This window comes from Corylus avellana, chromosome ca10 (assembly GCF_901000735.1).
Source record: "Corylus avellana chromosome ca10, CavTom2PMs-1.0".
Lineage (NCBI taxonomy): Eukaryota > Viridiplantae > Streptophyta > Magnoliopsida > Fagales > Betulaceae > Corylus > Corylus avellana.
This window is the reverse complement of record NC_081550.1, coordinates 4,596,438-4,614,255: the sequence shown is the minus strand read 5'-3', so window position 1 is coordinate 4,614,255 and position 17,818 is coordinate 4,596,438. Positions and strand designations below refer to the sequence as shown.

At 36.0% G+C, this 17,818-nt stretch overlaps 2 protein-coding genes across 2 annotated transcripts; one reads left to right on the top strand and one right to left on the bottom strand.

The window, feature by feature from the left end:
• The first annotated feature begins 997 nt into the window (after positions 1–997).
• On the top strand, positions 998–3,906 carry LOC132164252 (small RNA-binding protein 11, chloroplastic-like). The gene is made up of 4 exons (XM_059574723.1): positions 998–1,195; positions 2,951–3,019; positions 3,096–3,202; positions 3,307–3,906. Exons 1-4 carry the CDS (start codon positions 1,075–1,077, stop codon positions 3,412–3,414), a joined length of 405 nt encoding a protein of 134 aa, XP_059430706.1. The 5' UTR covers positions 998–1,074; the 3' UTR covers positions 3,415–3,906.
• Positions 3,907–5,070: 1,164 nt separating this feature from the next.
• On the bottom strand, positions 5,071–17,375 carry LOC132163459 (uncharacterized). The gene is made up of 14 exons (XM_059573757.1): positions 16,909–17,375; positions 14,626–14,792; positions 12,601–12,704; positions 11,353–11,419; positions 10,797–10,889; positions 10,552–10,716; positions 10,324–10,464; positions 10,161–10,238; positions 8,476–8,588; positions 8,326–8,386; positions 6,840–7,007; positions 5,891–5,992; positions 5,475–5,564; positions 5,071–5,371 (listed from the first exon to the last, which is right to left on the bottom strand). The coding sequence occupies exons 1-14, from the start codon at positions 17,186–17,188 to the stop codon at positions 5,309–5,311; spliced, it is 1,692 nt and encodes a 563-aa protein (XP_059429740.1). The 5' UTR covers positions 17,189–17,375; the 3' UTR covers positions 5,071–5,308.
• Positions 17,376–17,818: the final 443 nt, after the last annotated feature.

Genomic DNA, 17,818 nt, shown 5'->3' with positions numbered 1-17,818 from the left:
AATAATAATAAATTGGAAAATGATTAAAAAAATCAGAAAAATCAACAAATTCAGAAGAAAAAAAAAAAAAATTGTCCTTGATCTCTTAATAGTATTGTTAGAAAAAACCCAAACGACACATTTTCTTTGAAAGCACTTTTTGGATGATAAAAGTGAGTTTGATGAAACGCAAAGCCAAACATCCTCTATGTATGTCTTATTAGCCTAATGATATAGTGGAGATCAATAATTCAAGTTAGCAATGAAAAAAAAAAAATGAAAAAAAGAAGAAGAAGAAGTAATTCCAGTTAGCACACATGAAATTAACTGTGGTTTGTTTTCTTTTATAAGCATGTTTCTTACATTATGAAAGATCATTTTACCAATTCATTTTTCTTTTTGGATTGAGATTCCGTGCAATAACTTGGGTATTGCATGGAGTGCAAAAGTTCTTATCATTGTAGTTTATTAAAAAAAAATGAACTATTTGTATTGCAATAGCACATAAGAGAGATAAACTGATTGCACGTGTAAGTTTTGAGTGGCTGAACCACCTCTTTCAACCATCGGAGTGGTTCAGCCACCCCCAAACTTTCAAGCTAACGTTAATCGTAAACTATTTTCTTAAAATATATCCAAATAACATTTCAACATAAAACCTTAAGATAGAATTTTATTTAAATTCTTAATAAATTATATTTTAGTTGTTAGCACTATCAAAATTTGTTTTTACCATCACTTATTTCGTGGATCAATATCTTCCAAATTTTCTAAATAAGCTTACTAATATAATAAATATTAGTAATAATTGTAGGATATCGGACCACCATTATTATTATTATTATTTGTTATTACTATTATCATCATTATTATCTAATTTTCAAATTTAATTTCATCATCTTTAATAACTTTTTTGAGAATTTGTTGATCTTTTGGTCCAAGTTTAGACCCCCCAAGTTTCCATATTTCCAATTATAAGCCCAGAACTTGATATTTCAACAAAATGGCCCCTAAACTTCTTTCTGCTTGACGGAGTCGCACAAACAGCCTTAACAGAGCTAGGCTTTGCTTGCTCTCTCTCTCTCTCTCTCTCTCATGGCGGCTTTGAGGGGAATGTCTCAAAACCTGCACAGATATATCTCTCATCCAAGCCCTAACATTTATCCAGCTCAGCTCATCTTCTTCAGAGGAATTGCTTCCAAGCTTTTCGTCAAAGGTACTACCTCTCTCTCTCGCTGTGTGTCAAGGTTTCCTGGTATAGGCTCCGTTTGGTTAGTGATAAAGTTTTGAAAAAGAAAAGGGATTGAAATCTAGAATCATAACATTTTTCCACCTAACTGAGATCTTGAAGAAATCAACTGCTTCCCTAACAAAACTATTCGGCTTTATTGAGTAGTAAATATCGTAACTTTGCAAAATCTTATAAAAGAAAAATACGAAAAAAGGGATTTCTCAGTCTCCAAACAGTGTATTAGTATTCATTCTTCGACATTTAAATAGTATTGCTAGGTAAATTGGTAATGAAGCTCTGAAATGTTCTTAAGAATTATACGCGACCACTTGAGAATCAGCAAGCAGTTGATACAAGTTATATTCCATTGCATATGTAATATATCCATATGAAAGTTCTTTTGGGTTGATACTGTTGTAAGTCTGTCTATAATGTTAACCGGAAAGCTTTGTCCACTGCGTATATTATTTGCAAATTTTGTTCGATGTCCCGGTGATTTTGCTTGTGATTCAAGTTGGGTGATAAGGTAGAAGGATAAAATGAAAATAAGGTAGGTCGATCAATCTGATTGTTCTTATTATGATTTTGAATGATATTGTAAAACAGGAAGTGTCAAATTACACTTTAAATGAAAGCCCTGTTCCATCAGATTGGGCATGGGTCCTGTCCAATTGTAAAATGAATGAAAAGAAGTGTAGCAGCTTTTACGGATTAGAATCCTGATGAAAGAATTCCTAGTAGATCTATAATCTAGCTTTTTTTGAACAGATTCTTTTACCTTCTTTTTTTTAAAAAAAAAAAAAGAAAAAAAAAAAGAAGAAGTCAATTTTATGGATTTTATGTTAGAAATGAGAAGGGTTTTAGAAATCAGACGGAAGGGTAATTATAACCCTCAGTAAAAAAAGGGTTTCTAGTGTTTTAGGATAAAGGAAAAGGGGTGTGTTATGTTCCTAATAGATTAACGAGTTCTTTATTTGTTTACATACCGCCATAGGGAAAGATTCCAGGTCTTCAAAACCATTGCTTTCAATTCATTGGTAGAGTTATTTGGTGATTGTACTACAGACTTTTGTTCTTCCCTCTGCTGAGGTTACACTATTAATTCATGGTCTTACCAATCTGATGACCGAAATTGAATGCTTGAAGTTTACAATGGTTCAACCTCAATCAGAAGTAAGCACCATTAGAATGCTTCAGGAGTAGTGATTTAAATACTTGACAAATTTTTTCAGATAGGAATTTTTCAGTGATATTGATACCTAAAATTTTCGTAAGAAGTGAGACAGCCTAGTCTACCCATTTAGGCAGATTTCTCATTATAAGCATCTTTGATCCGTTGAGGGATGCACACAAAGTGTTTATCTGCTTAAAGCCATTTTCGAATTAGTTATAAGCCGCATAGAGCATATGGTTTGTTTAGTGATCAACGCTGTACTAATGGTTGAACTCCCTGTGAGCTTACTTGAATTTGATTCTTCAAGTAGCTACACTATTGCATTATTCAAATTTGGAAAAGAGGACTTGTCTGTGGATATTTTGAGGGAGTCATAAGAAACACACCTGTGCCACATGCACATGTACGAATGTATATTACATTCAATTATGTAGGGTATTTAGACCACAGATGTATACTCTTAAGTAGATGATACCAGCATACTCTGTTTTTGACTCTTGGGCTATTTGACACACCCAACTTTCATAACTCTTTCACCATTGACATCACTTATGAATTTGTTGCAGATATATCGTTCTCCACCACAGAAGAGACATTAGCCGAAGCGTTTTCAAAATTTGGTGAAGTTACTGAAGGTAACTTCTGTTCCGAGCATCAATATCTTCTTCCTTATTAATTATCTTTAGACACTCAGCTCTTCTCCTTTTCCAGCTAACATAGTAATGGATAAAGTCAGAAACAGATCAAAAGGTTATGGGTATGTGACTTTTGCTAAAGAGGATGAAGCCCAGAAGGCGTTGATGGACATGAATGGGAAGGCAAGATTACTTATCTCCTTTCTTTCTTTTTCCTTTTTAAAAAAAAAAAAAAATTCCGACCCAAAATTGTGAAATAGCAAAAATGAAAGTGGAATACTTTGCAGTTGCTAGATGGACGTGTCGTTTTTGTGGACAATGCAAGGCCCAGTAGGCATTTCAATTCTGGTATGCCAATAGCAAGAGGACCCCCGGAGCCGGCAGCTGATAGCTGATACTACCCTTTAATTTATTATTTTTTTTTTTTAATATTTGGAAGGCTGCATGAATGGTTTAGATAATTTTATTTTTAGCTTGTTTACTTTTCTTGCTTCAATAGGCCGGATATCCCTTTCAAAACCAACTCTTTCCATTGAGTTTTATTTAGCATTTGATGGCACATATTTATCCTGTGGAAGATGCAAATCGCAGCAAAACATATATGGCGTCATGACGAAACCACTGTAAAGAGTTGAATGATTTTGTTAGTTATTTTTCCCCTGCTAGTTGGCATAGCTTGCCTTTGAGTTCTTAGGACAATGAGTTTGCTAGTCAGGAGTGTTTCCAGGTGGATAACAACTCTCTGCTCTGAGTTTTGCTCTCTATGGTTGTTCTTCGCATCCAAGTTTCTACTGACAGAACAGTTGCAGCAAATTTATATTGCTGACGAAATTCACATTATATTGTTGAAGTGGGATTGAAAAGTCAAAAAAGATGGTTTGGGTTCAGACTTATTTTTGTCTTTTTTTGAGCAACTAAACCATTATGGTAAAGAAAACTACAAGGAGAGGCCGGGTTCCCGACAAACTCCTTACAGACAGCTATTACAGTGCGAGAAATTTAAACTATCAATAAAACGAAAATTGGATTCAAATAGATTTGATCCCATAGTTCTTTGACCAAAAGGCCAAGGAGAGGGACATTGTGAAAGTGGTATGTGATGTAGCATGATGATTAAAACACTGACCAAATGGTGCTCTGACGATGACTGTGATGAGGCAATTGATGAAGGAGATGGGAGACGAGCTCTTGTAGGGAAGAACTAGAGACAGAAACCACCAAGAGGGTGGCGTTGTGCTTCACGCACCTGTAAAGATGGTGGCGCGTAGGGCCCACGCATAATTGGAGTGTCTGGCTAGTTACACATGTGGATTTGGGGGTGGGGAAGCCAGTAGAAGAGTGTGCATGATAGAGGTGAGCGGGTAACAGTAAATCTTTCATATTCCCACAAAGGGAGAAAAAAAGAGGAAAAGAGAGTGCAAAGGGTAGAGAGGGAGAGAAGTGGAGGAAGCGCTTCCTCCTCATGTTTGCTTCTCTGATGAGGGGAGCAAAGCGGCTTTAGGAGATGGCAAGACGCTACTCGAAGGATAAGAGTTTTTTTAAGTTGAGACCACTTATATACCTCATTACTTTATGGAAGTTGCTAAAGTCGTAACCCCACATTCTAGATGGATAAAAAATTGTCAAATTATGATGACAGGATTTTAATTCCTGTGTAATTTCCCGTTTTGTAGCTTCAATTTGTTTTAGAGAGCTGTTGAGATACCATCGTATAAAAAGTACGATTGTCTTGCGAGTACTTGTTTAAAGCCACTTGAGTTGGAAAGTCCAAACCCTAGAGCATCTTAAAAGAGAGAAGCTATTCTTCACACAACCGTTTATCAGACCGGCTGACATTATATGTTTTAAGTGACTGGTATGAGAACATTGAAAATTTTCTTAAAACACGTCACATCAGCTAATATGATATAATTGTGATAAATAAATGTGAAGAATATCATTGCTGTAAAGAATCACATGTTCTATTGAGTGAAGAATTAGGATTATAGATATTTTGCTAAACCAGATATAATAAGCATGCATTTGAACACAGTTTCTTTTGCTCCTTCGCGAAGTTGGCAATAACACGTGGATAAAAAATGAATCTCACAAAATTTTTCTCGTACAATGATGGTCCTCATTTTTTGCAAAAATAAAACATGAAGATCTTCCCTCGTAACATTAGGAGTAATTAACAGTGGATCACCAACCAATCCTCCATTGTGATTTCAATTTAAGCTACACGAGAAAAATTCACTGCCAAACCAAGAAAGTCCTTAAATTATACTCCCTTCAGTCTTCACCCATCATCTAAGCCGTTTTCACCTTGCGAGAGGGAGGTCGTCGAAATAAACTGATTAGGTCATCAAGACCCTGTTTGATGCCATCATCAACAATTTTAGTATGCGAGGGGGAAGCAAATTGTAAAAAGAAGATAATAGATTATAACACATGAATTTGGATTCAAAGAAAATACCCTAGTAGTGATGACAAGAAAACTGAATAGCACTATCAAATACGATCCCAACACTAGAAGCAACAGCAAGTCGAACGTTACACTAGCTACCTGTAATAACAAAGGAACTGATTATCTTTCAAGCCAATGAAAACCAAATAAACGAATCAATAGATTCATAAATGATCATTTCTAAAATAAATATATTTTCTTTGTATAATCTCGATGTAGGAGACAATGGGGCAAAAAACTGAATGTCATGCAGACAAATAATTCAGATTGTAGAGTGTAAAAAAATAAGGCATAAAGATATTTGGAGGGCCTGACTCATCAAAGAGAATTAAGTTCCCCAAGGAGAACAGAAATTTATCACATTATTCAATAAAGTGAATAATGTGAACATCCCAAAGAAAAACAGAAAACTAACTTATGATTACCTGATATATGTTAAGTCTGGCTTTAGTCGAATCATAGAAAGTGAACATCCCATCAAGCACTTCATGTTGCACATTCACCTCATTAGTATGATCTTCTAATTCCTGCAACAAATTGAAGTTATGGATTAAATTGAAGGAACTAGAAGAGATGTTTATCACTGAAAATAACAGTTTTTAGTATTTTCTTCTTCTTTTTTTTTCTTTTTTCCAGTAACCCAGTCTTAGGTTAACGTAAAGGCACACTCTAAATCCACAACACAACCCAGCCACACCCCAAAGCACACTGCATGCTGCGTTTCCCTAGCTTTTCACCTAAATATATCTGTCAATCATTTCGTAGTACTTGCCACTGAAACAGAGGCACCTTACATCAGAATGTATTGAGAATTTATCAAAAAATATGTGAAAACAAGAAAACACCATCAGCATTGTAACACTGACTCTGAACTGCTGTAATAAGATTCAACAATTTGGATTCAGAGTCACAACATCCACTAATCCTAGGGCAAAATTGCGTCAACTTAAAAAGCGTAATGGAAATTTCTGTGAAACCTTAAGGCGGGAAAACCTTCACCTTTTTCCTTTCCCTCTTTGTGAGGTTAAGGCAGGCATTGTCAACAACAGAAATTTTTTTTTTATAAGTAATAAGAAGTTTTATTAAAAGCGTAAGACGCCCCAACATACACTGGAAGTATACAAGGTCTGATGTTTCTAAGCACAATACCCAATTTTAAAGTCTGTAAATTGCATTGGAACCAAACATGAAAACAAATAGACTTTATAGTCTTCAGTTATAATCCGGGAACGATAAGATAAACATGTAAAAACATAGCTTATAAATTTCAGCATAATCTTTCAAGTGAAAAACATTGCTATAAAAGAACTAACAGACAATTCAAGGGAAAACCATAACATGCAATGAAAAGAAATGCATAAAATAGTTGAGAACCTTTTTTAATGCCATGATAAATGGGTCATTCTTTGAGAGGAAAGGTGCCACTCTAGGCGTCCGTGACAAAAGATCCAACCATGATCGTATATAAGAAGGATTGACAGCCAAAACACTGTCATCTGCAAAGATTTGGATGTTCTTTCCCTGGTGGCCATAGATATGCCTCTACATAAAATAGAGGAAAATACAGCATTAGAGATCAGACAACTACGAGCTGTAAAGTCAAGTGAACAAACATAAGATTGTTGGATATTAAGTGTCTAAACACACGAGTTAGTAACAATCAAATAAATATTCTTATAACTTCAAATTCTTATGAATAGCAAATAAGCAATCATACTGATTACACTTATGAATTATGATGCTGACAATTAATCCAGAATTCTGGACGTGTTTGACCTCAATCTTGGTGAATGACCACATTCTGTCAGTTAAATTATATTCATGCAATTTACCTCTTTGAATATGACCAACCGAGCCAACCGAGCAGATCAAAAATCATGGTAAATTTCATATAGTTATCCATCATAAATATGCAACTTCCATTTTAGACCAATATCTGTCCGTCACTTTCACCCAACATTTAAGTACAAAAGCATCATTAGAATCTATATAACAAGATGACATCAATTATATAACCTATTTTCTACATCATACATGAATAGTCATTTCAATGACTACTATATAATTGCAATTCGGATTCTAGAATTCTTCATGTCAAACGCTTATCTTGAAGATAATGATGCCATGTCAATGTTCTTGTTACATGGGTCAACCATTTAATTAACAGAGGTTTCTATGCAGCTCAAAGAAAAATCACAGATTTCAAGTATGCTACAATAGCCATAAATTTGTAGCCTTCATTAGAACTCAATATTACATATTTGTTCTAAAACTACATTACCACAAGTAGGCATGCATGTCACGCAACAAAATATAATAAGGATCCATCTAAATCCTATATTCTATGATAAGACGCGTTCCGACAGGTTCAATTTTGCTTTTAAATTCCCATGACAGATTTAAGTTTCAGTTCAATATAGCATGTTTTGCATACATAACTCAGTTTACAAATCGGCTCTATATGCATATCAAACTCACACCAAAATATCATCATTTCAAATGAGTGTGCTCTCTTCCTTTCTTGAACATAGGAGTTGGTATACACATCTTTCTTCCAGTAAACTAGGAACATATACCCAACACATGTATGGTTACACCTATTTAGTGTCATTGAAAAATTCCTACAGGTGTCCATGTGATACAGGCTGCGACATGTAAAACAATTGCATGGGTACAAAAGCTGACTCCAAATATCTCTCTTTTACATTTCAAACTCTCAAAGACATTGGTAAGTTTTCAAGCTCCTTAAAGTAATTCATAGAAAACACTACAACATGATAAGACAAAGTGTAAGAATGCATGTTTTTGACTGATTTAATGGAAACATCAGAAAAGTGTATCTCAAGGCATATAACCTTACCGCAAGACTCTCTGCAACTAATTTGACGCTTCTGACAATTGCAGTTTCATTCACAAAGTGTCTGCAGAACATCAAGCTCTCAGCATATGGCCCTCTAAATGGAACAGATATAGCAATAAATTCAAGATGATTTTGCATCAAAAGCATTACCTGCTATCAACCAATCCTCCAGTCCTTTCCAACAGTTCAGGTGCCGTCAGGAGTTCTGAAAGGGTGGCAGCAGTAACTCTCAGCCTTGAAAACTGTTCATGCTCCCAAGCTACCTATAGCAGGTAAACAGCTTTATCACCAGGCCCAACAGTAGAATCTAGGCACAACTTGAGGGCACAGAAGCTTATACATTTCATTTATTTTTCCATTAAAACACAGTACACTCAGAAATCGAGTAGCTTCATTATGAAAAAAAAAATGGAAGGCTAATGACTTAGAACAGGCAGCACGAGTCTTCTAGTCGTGGAAAAGGCAAGGTTCATGTCTTTTGCGTTGTACGTTGTTTATGATGTCTTTTGTGGGGCTTCAGGTGGTTGTTGTGGGACTTTAGGGTGGTGGAGAATGTGGGGGTCTTTCTTGGTTGATTCTGTTAGGGTTTTGGGGTTTTTTTTTTGGGGTGCCTCGTTTTAGTTAGGTGTTTCCTTTTGTAACTTCCTGTTTACTTAAGGCGCCTTACGCTTTTAATAAATTTTTTGATTACTTATAAAATAAAAAGAAAGAAAATGAAAAAAACCCATTTACTTATACACTTGTGAATAACTATAGAGAAGAGAGATTGAATATCAAAATGTTAATTTCATAACAAACTCAATTAATTTTCTGAACTTGTAAACTATACTATATTAAAAAACTCATGGTACTTCAAAACCAACATGATGTCAACATTATTTTTTTGATAAGCGAAACATCTTTAAAAGCGCAAGGTGCTCCAAGGTACACAGAAAGTATACTAGAGAAAACACCTAGCTAACTAGGAAAAAAGAAAAACAAGAAAATCATGATAACTAAGCACCAAGGGAGAAATAAATGCAGCTGACCAAAGAAACAAGAGTATGAAAGAAAAAGGACTCAAGCTCCTCTAACGTTCTCTCGCAGTCCTCAAAATTTCTATCATTCCTTTCCCTCCAAAGGCACCACAAGAGGCAAAAATGCACCATCTTTCATACAACAATGCTCTGAGTTCTATCAGCAGTACACCAACAAGCAATGATGTCGACATTATAATAAAAGCATATGCTAAGTTTCTGCATTAAAAAGTTTCTCAACCAACCTTGCGTGTAGAAGTGACAAAATAATAATAGCCCAGACGGGCATCACTGCCCATATCTTACAGCCTAATTCCAACTTTCTACTAAACTGTATTCCTGGATTGGTGATTTCACAATGAACATTTCAATTACCACAAAAACCAAACATTGCAACAGCAAGTTGCAAAGAATACATGTCAAAATCAGACTAGAACAATTATTTCAATAATCAATATAACTTTTTTTTGATAACGAGAACCGCCTCCAAGGCAGGACCACTTCGGATACCCACCTCTGTTGAGTAAACCTCGGACCCGTGTAAAGTGCCCCCTCCACACGGATCAGGTAATACTCCGACTTCACCAGCAGGCTAGCCCAAGGAATTGTTTGCACCCAAAAGGATTCAAACCTTAGACCTGATGGAATGCCACCATGACCAAGGCCGTTACCACTTGAAATAACTTTTCCTAGTAACACTAAGTTTGTGATTTTTCTCAAACCAGTATCATGAAAAGATTCGGTCTAAATGCAGGAATAAATACTTATCTCTTTGAAGAATAATGTAAGTAGTTCAAACTTTCAGGTAGATCTACTTACTCGAGGATTTGAAATATTTATCTTCTTGTGCTTCAAACCAACTTCAAAGCCCAACTCTTCTGCTACATTAGAGAAACCCTACACTGAAATCCAATCATAAAACAGCACAAAAAGTAATATGATAACACTTCAAAAAGCATTATGTGAAACTAAAGTAGCTTACTTCAAATATTTGCTTTATGTAGGCGTTTTCTGGAGGTTTAGACACATGAATCCATAATTCATTATCCCATGAACCAATGCTATTTAAGCAAATAGCATAGTCAATACCCTCACGCAAACGTTGATCAAAGCTCCGAAGCCACTGGGAAAGGCAAGAGCAACTTAACGAGAAATGTAAAAAGGTAAAAGGGACAACAAAAATTATAATCATTCAAGAGAAGATAAGCACCTTTTGAGTTCCATTGTAGTTGTAAGGTCCTCCAGAGGTTAGCCCAAAAAGTAAATTATATCTTCCTCTTGTCTTAGGATTTGAATAAAGAATAGAGAATAGCCTAGCTATTTCAAGAAGTGCCACAATGCCACTTCCATTGCTATCGCTTCCCACTGACAATGCCTACAAATATGAATTTTATTGCACCTTTATACAGCTCATAGAAGTTGATTTCATTGATTAAATTTAATAAAATAACATACAGGAGCCGCCCCAAATGTATCATATGATGCTACTATAGCAATGGTTGGAAGTTGACTTGCATCGCCATCTGTTTTCAGTCCTGGCAACCATCCCTGTAACCAATTGAAGAAAATATTCAATTGAAGTACAAGTTCAAGAAAACCAAGAGCACATGAAATTTTGTACACCCCAAAATGCACTTCCCAATTAAATTCTTAATATGCAATGTCCACTTTCAAACCAAAAACATGCCTCAAGTTGCACCTCCATAGTGCAATCCTTTGAAGAACTTATGATACATTAGTCTGACATTTTATAATACTTAATTTCAGATAATCCAATATGACTTCGACAGATATCACACATTGAAGTAAACAGCAAAGAGTGATTAGGAAAAAAAAAAAAAAAAAGGAAGAAGGAGTAAAAAGCAAAGGGCGTGGCAGAATTTAATGAAGGTCCTAAGGACTTAATGGACCTCAAATTGCTAATTCAAGGGTGTTCATCACAAAGTGCTTCTCTCACTTACATTATTATTTTAGTATTCCCAATTGGGATAAGCAAAGGTTGAATAAGGACCTGAATGTTTGTGATGGTGGGAGAAGCAAGTTTCTTAGGCTCTGATGCTGAGACGACAAGCTTGAATCTGCAATATTTTATGAGCAAAGTTGAGATCAAACACATGCAATGACAATTCAAAAAAACTAGGAAAACCACAAGTATATTGTAACAAGCATTGCTGACAATGACATCAAATCTAGAGTTATTAAACATTCAATATGGCTCGTCATTTGTGGTGGACAGATGTTGCACGTGCAAGAGGAATGGGAAGTCCGTGAACCATCTTCTTCTTCATTGTGACGTGACTTATCACTTATGCCATTTGGATTACCTTTTTTAGTCATTTGAGATTATCTTGGGTTATGCCTAGATGCGTTGTCAACTTGTATGCTTGTTGGTGGACTACCTAAAGTCCACGGAGTGATGTTGTTTAGAAGATGGTGCCTAGTTTTTTTAATGGTGTTTAGGGAAGGAAATGAATGATAAAAGTTTTGAGGACCAAGGGAAGACATTGGAAGAGATTTAGTCCTCATTATTCAAAACCTTGTATCTTTGGACAACTGCTTATGTTTCTCATTTGACGATTAGTTATAGTTATCTCCTTGTTCTTTTTACTCCTTTTAGCTAGGTACTTCCGGTATACCTAGGGGTGCCTTACACTTTTATTGATATGTGACAATTACTTATAAAAAAAAATACATATGAAATCATATTAACTATTTAATAGACACATTATAACAAGAGAAGTAGCAATGACTAAATCAGCAGAAATTTCGGTAAGCTTCAAAAGGCAAAATGAACCAAAACGCAAGAACAACTCAATGCTCGTCATTGAAAATTTTATCCACAAGAAGAGGGCATGATTCACATAGAGATTTTTGGGCATTTAGAATTGAGAAAAATGCTGATTCTACACACTGTCACAGCCTCTTCCTCCCTTCGTTTATGGAAGGTGATAGGTAAGAAATCAGGGCAGATTCCCTGGACTAAATCATTATGTTAAGGTTAAAAACTGGCTTCTACAAACATGGTTATGTTGCCAAGCCCCCTTATCCCTTTTTTTCTGTAACAAGATGATATTAGGTCACTACAATGTAAGAAGAAAAACAGAAGTAATTGTCTATATCTTATATTTTCACCGAGGAGATTGAGGAAATCAGTTGCATGTATTTCTCACTCAAATAGATCAAAAAAACATATTCAGGCAATGTGAATCCCAGTAGCACTAAAAGTGGTGAAATGTTCAAGAACAGATAGCAACTATACCCGCCAGTAGTAGCAGTAGCAGGCTGACCAATGGCATCATTCCTCTTGACATCAGCCAAAACAGCATCAATATCATCATCCTCAAAAGCAAAATACACAGGATACTGCAAAAATATACAAATAGAAGATACTTAGTTCTCGGAAGAGGAATGTAAATTAGTACTGCAAAGAGCTTGAGAACCATGCAACATGAAAGTTTCATTTTTGAAAATGCTAAGCAAACTTCAAGTTCATTATGTTAATAACTTCTGCAATAAATTTTTTAAAATGTATGATTTAATAAACCAGATCCGCTTGGAAAGAAGGAAATTGGAAGAACGAACAGGAAAAATGCATTATCATTTTCTCCCATTTAGTAGAAGGAAAAAAAAAAAAAAAGGAGGAAAAGGCATCCTCCTCCTTGCTCACCATATCTTATTCCCCAAAATATGGGCAAAACTGTGAACTAAGATATTGGTTCAAAGTTTCTTTTCAACATATTATTTCCTCTAATAGTAAAAAGACAATTAATCCCTAAGGAGATAATGGTACTCAAGTATAAAATGCTTTATCTCTGTCTCATCCCTTCACTATCAAAGTAAACCCATTTTCCATGTCTAGCTCTCTTCAAAAAAGAGAAAAGACACTTTTTCTCTATTCTTCTAGTTTTCCATCTCTCCTACCAAAGCAACCATTTTATATATTCTCATTCTTCTCCCTTTTCAATCTTTCCTATCAAGCATAGCCTCAAATATCTGAGTATCAAACTTTCCATCACCAAGAACTCATAGCTTGGTGGTAGATATATCAAAAGCACAGTACATCACTTACCCAAAAATGCAGTAGAAAAGGTTTAGCCTTGTTGTTGAAATCAGTAGGAGTATATTGGTAAATCAAACTCTCTATAGGAGTACTGTGTGGTCGTCAAGCATCCATCATATAATAAGGAATGAAATCTCTATAAGACTGTTTATGAGCTCAATGACTTCAGTTGAGGAAAGTCAGAGATTCAAAACTCCCTAACCCACCCAAACCACAGCGACCAGCACTAATCCAATCAGTTTATGTGAGGGCTTCAGATAAGTTCAGGTAGAAGATGGCATAAAATGAGCAGGTCGGTTTGGTTGGCAGGTTGTGATTTTCAAAACAGTCTATACACAACCAAACCCAACGTATCTACATATACCAGTTTTCCCTAATTTCTCACTCCCTCCTCTCATCTCAATTTCTCACTTCCCCTCCATTCTACTTCAAGACCAGGGCATGCAGCATAGCAAACGATGCTCGAGACTCCCACAAGAAGCCAGCACTAGGAGCACCCTCCTTGGTGAGATGCCTAGGGCCAGCTCATCAATCCCAGACAATCCAAAAGCACTTTGAGTTACCAACCATATCTCTTTAAATTAGTGTTTGGTTTTGCATATTAATGTCCTTAGAATCTATGTGAGTGGTGAAACCCAGCAGATGGGGGAGGGTTTTGGGAGGTAGGTGCACAAGAGTGAATAGATGGTGGTTGTGGGGATAGTTTTATAGGTTTGAAGCAATTCTGCGTGTAAGCATGTCAAAGGAGGGGATGGGTTGTTGTTGATGTTGGCTGGGATCTACAAAAGAAGCCATGTAGACAGGGAGAGATTCTCATCTCTCTCACTCCCACTCTCAAACCCTTCAGCATTGACCAGCCCAATTGCCACCACTGCATCATCGCTGCAGCTGGACCATCCAACCAACCCAATTGATTTTGAACCAACCCCAATGAAACCAACCTATCACCAAGCCGGCATGTTGAGTGGATTCAAAAAGTTACTGGCTGAGATGGATTAAAGTTTATATAACCAAAAACAATTTTTTTTTTTTTTTTTTTTTTTTTAAAAGGCGCTACAGAAATAGTTATTAAGCAATAGAGAACCCAAAAAAACAGCACTAAGCAAAGGTCAAACTTATTAGTTATATATATAGGCATCAAGAACCAGTAAATGAGAGATGTAAAACATAAATAGCAGCAACAGTAACTCTAGTGCCTATAAAAATCATACTGGTTCCACTCACAGGAATTTTGGCATGTATAAGTATCTGTTCAAGTTCTGCTACCACAGTCTTCAAAAGCTCTCCTTGATTTACATGACTACTCTTTGTGTCATCTCTATTTTCAAAGCTAAACATCTGGGGAAGCAAAAACAATAGGCCCCCCAGAGGCTGTCTTTGTGTGATATATTCTGCAATATGGTTGTCAAAAAAATGGTAATCTTGATCAGGAAGTAAAGAAACAAAGTGGGAAACATTCAACTTAGATGCAAATGGAACTGGAGATGAATATCGTCTAGTCATTTTTAAAATGCGACAACAGAAGTACCATATAAGAACCCAGCTTGAAGTATGATAAAAGCCTTTTTTCTTCTTATAAGTAATTGTAATATCACTAAAAGCATAAGGCGTTGCCAGGTACACAGGAAGTATTCAAGAGAAATCACCTAGTTAGAAGAACAAGAGAATAATGATGATTAATCACCAAAAGAGAAACAAAAGCAAATATTCAAAGATAAAATGTGTTGAAAAATAAAGACTTAATCTTCTCCAAAGTTTTTTTACAGTTCTCAAAATTTATATCATTCCTTTCTCTCAATAGAGACCATTAGAGGCACAAAAGCACCATCTTTCACACAACAGTACTCTGAGTGTTGCCAGTAGTCAATCAACAAGCATACAAATGGACTACTTGTCTAGGGATGACTCAAGACAACCAAAATCGATAGAAGAAAACATTCCATGTGGCACAAGCAACCTCACAATGAAGCAAAAGATGATCCATAGACTCCCAATTCCTTTTTACACAAACAACACCAATCAAACACAATGATGTGCTGCTTTTGAAGATTGCCCATTGTAAAGATATTTCCTAGGGCTGCCGACCAACCAAAAAATGCCACCCTCAACGGAACCTTAGCTCACTAAACACTTTTCCAAGGGAAACGAAAACCATCAATGGTTTTGTAAGAAGCTTTTAAGAAGTAAAAAGCTTAGGCTATATGCCTTTAACTTTGAATGGGAATTGGAATGCTCCATTAAAGAGCTTAAAAATTTGGAATGCTCCATTAACTTTGAAGCTAGAGGCAGTGGCTCTAGTCAGGGTAAAGGCAGGACTATTTTTGCGGGTTTAGGGCTTCTTTGGGGTTTAAGGTTCTGTTGTAGATGTCTTGGCATTTCTCTTTTCGGGGTTTCTCTTTTTGTTTTTTTTTCGGTTTTTTTTTGTTTTTTGTTTTTAGGCATTCTCTTGAATACTTCCTGTGTACTAGGGTTGTGCCTCTTTGCGTTTTTTAATATGCATAACATTACTTATCAAAAAAAACCCAAAGCTTAGGTAACCACCCAAAAAAGTGAATATTCACTTTTACCAAGAAACACCCTCTTCTAAGACCTAAATACTTTGCCAATTCTAGCACTTCAACTGTCCTAAAATATCCTAAAAGGACTATTAGTGATTGACTTAATCTAGTATGTATTTTCCTTGACAAATACTCCAGCAAAGCATAATTATCTTCAAGCTAAGGTACCTAAAGAGAAGAGAAAAGGATAAAAGGAAAATTAACTCCAAAAAAAATCTCCAATGGTTCTTTTACATATATATGACATTAAAAGTCAGGTAAGACACTTTTGATAACATCTCATTTGGTGATTATTTATTATGATTTTCTTTTTTTTTTTTGCCCCTACTAGTTAGGTGATTTCTTTTGTATTCTTCTTTGTGTACATGGGGTGCCTTACATTTTTAATGATATCTCGATTACTTATTAATAAAAAATAAAAAAAATAAAAATAAAAAGTCAGGTCAAACACCAAAAGGACATCCTACCAAAACTTGCAAAACCCATCGAATGAAGTATTTCATCCAGCTAAGAATTGGAGTGTATCACACTCCACAATATTTTATTTTTTGAATCGGTAAGTTACACAACACCAGTGGGCCTTTGAATCCACAAATTTACCCTCAACCCGTTCCTGCGAGAAAGAAGATGCCGTCACAGCTAGAGTTCATTGCTCAAACTCCACAATCTTTAATTGCTCTTGCTTCTCCTTCTAGTTGAGTAAATTATTTGAAGCTAATAGTCTTAAAGAGTTCTCATATAAATAATCTTTAGTATAGACTTAACGACCAAAAATACTCACACCCCACCTAAGAAGCTATAATTTTCAAATATTAACAAAATATTACCTAATAGAGCAACTCAAATGGAAAGTCAAAACAGCTAAGAGCCACTCAAGCATTCAGAAACCATAAATCGTTTCTAAAAACCGTACTTGATGTCCAGAAAAATTGGAAAACTTTGTACGTACCTTTGACGAAGGAGATGTCGAGGTCACGGACGGGGATGATGAGCACGGTACGGGAGAGATCGGCGCCAGGAGCGAAGTGGAGGGAGCCAGCGTGGTGGTTGAGGGCGGCGAGGCGAGATCCGAAGGGGACGCCGGAGATGTCGTATTGGATGAGCCGGTAGACGTCGACGACGGTGGCGGCGTCGCAGAGCTCGACGCACGCCACTAGCACGAAGACGAGCGCGATCATCGAGTACACCGACTCCAGCATTTCGCGCTCTCCAGCTTTTCGTGGACCCATAGCAATGGAGGGGATCTAGGGTTTGGGGACTTCGGGATCGCTGGCTAAGCCTGTTGATCTGGGCCAAATATATATATCATGTATTTGGGGACGTAAGAGACCAAAATGAAAGACAGTGAGAGCGTGCGCGCGACTGGTCGGCGAGAGAGAGAGAGAGAGAGAGTTTGTTTCCAGTGGAGTGACTCTCACTGGGAAGTTCGGAACTTTGAGAGAGGGTATTCAATTATCAATTAAGTCGTAAATAAATGTACGCTAAAATATTTTTTTAAAAAAATAATAATAATTTCAGCTGAAAATACCTTTTTTAGCGTTTAATTCATACAAAAAAATTATTGACGGCGGCAAGAATGAATTGTGAGTAAAAACGCATGCGGTCCTCAATAAGTAACTCAATTGAACCACGCTTAATGAAGCAGATGTTATTAATTCGAATCATCTCATTTCCTTTTGTGCGGATATGTAAAAAAAAAAAAAAAAACATGCAAAAAAAAGTCAGATACCGTGTATTAAAAAAAAATGTGCAAACTCAAAAAGTGGTTTATAAAAATAAAATAAAATAAAAAATTCATTTTACACAATTTAAATGAAGTTTTATTGATCAACCCAAAATGTTTTGAGTCTTACCAAGAT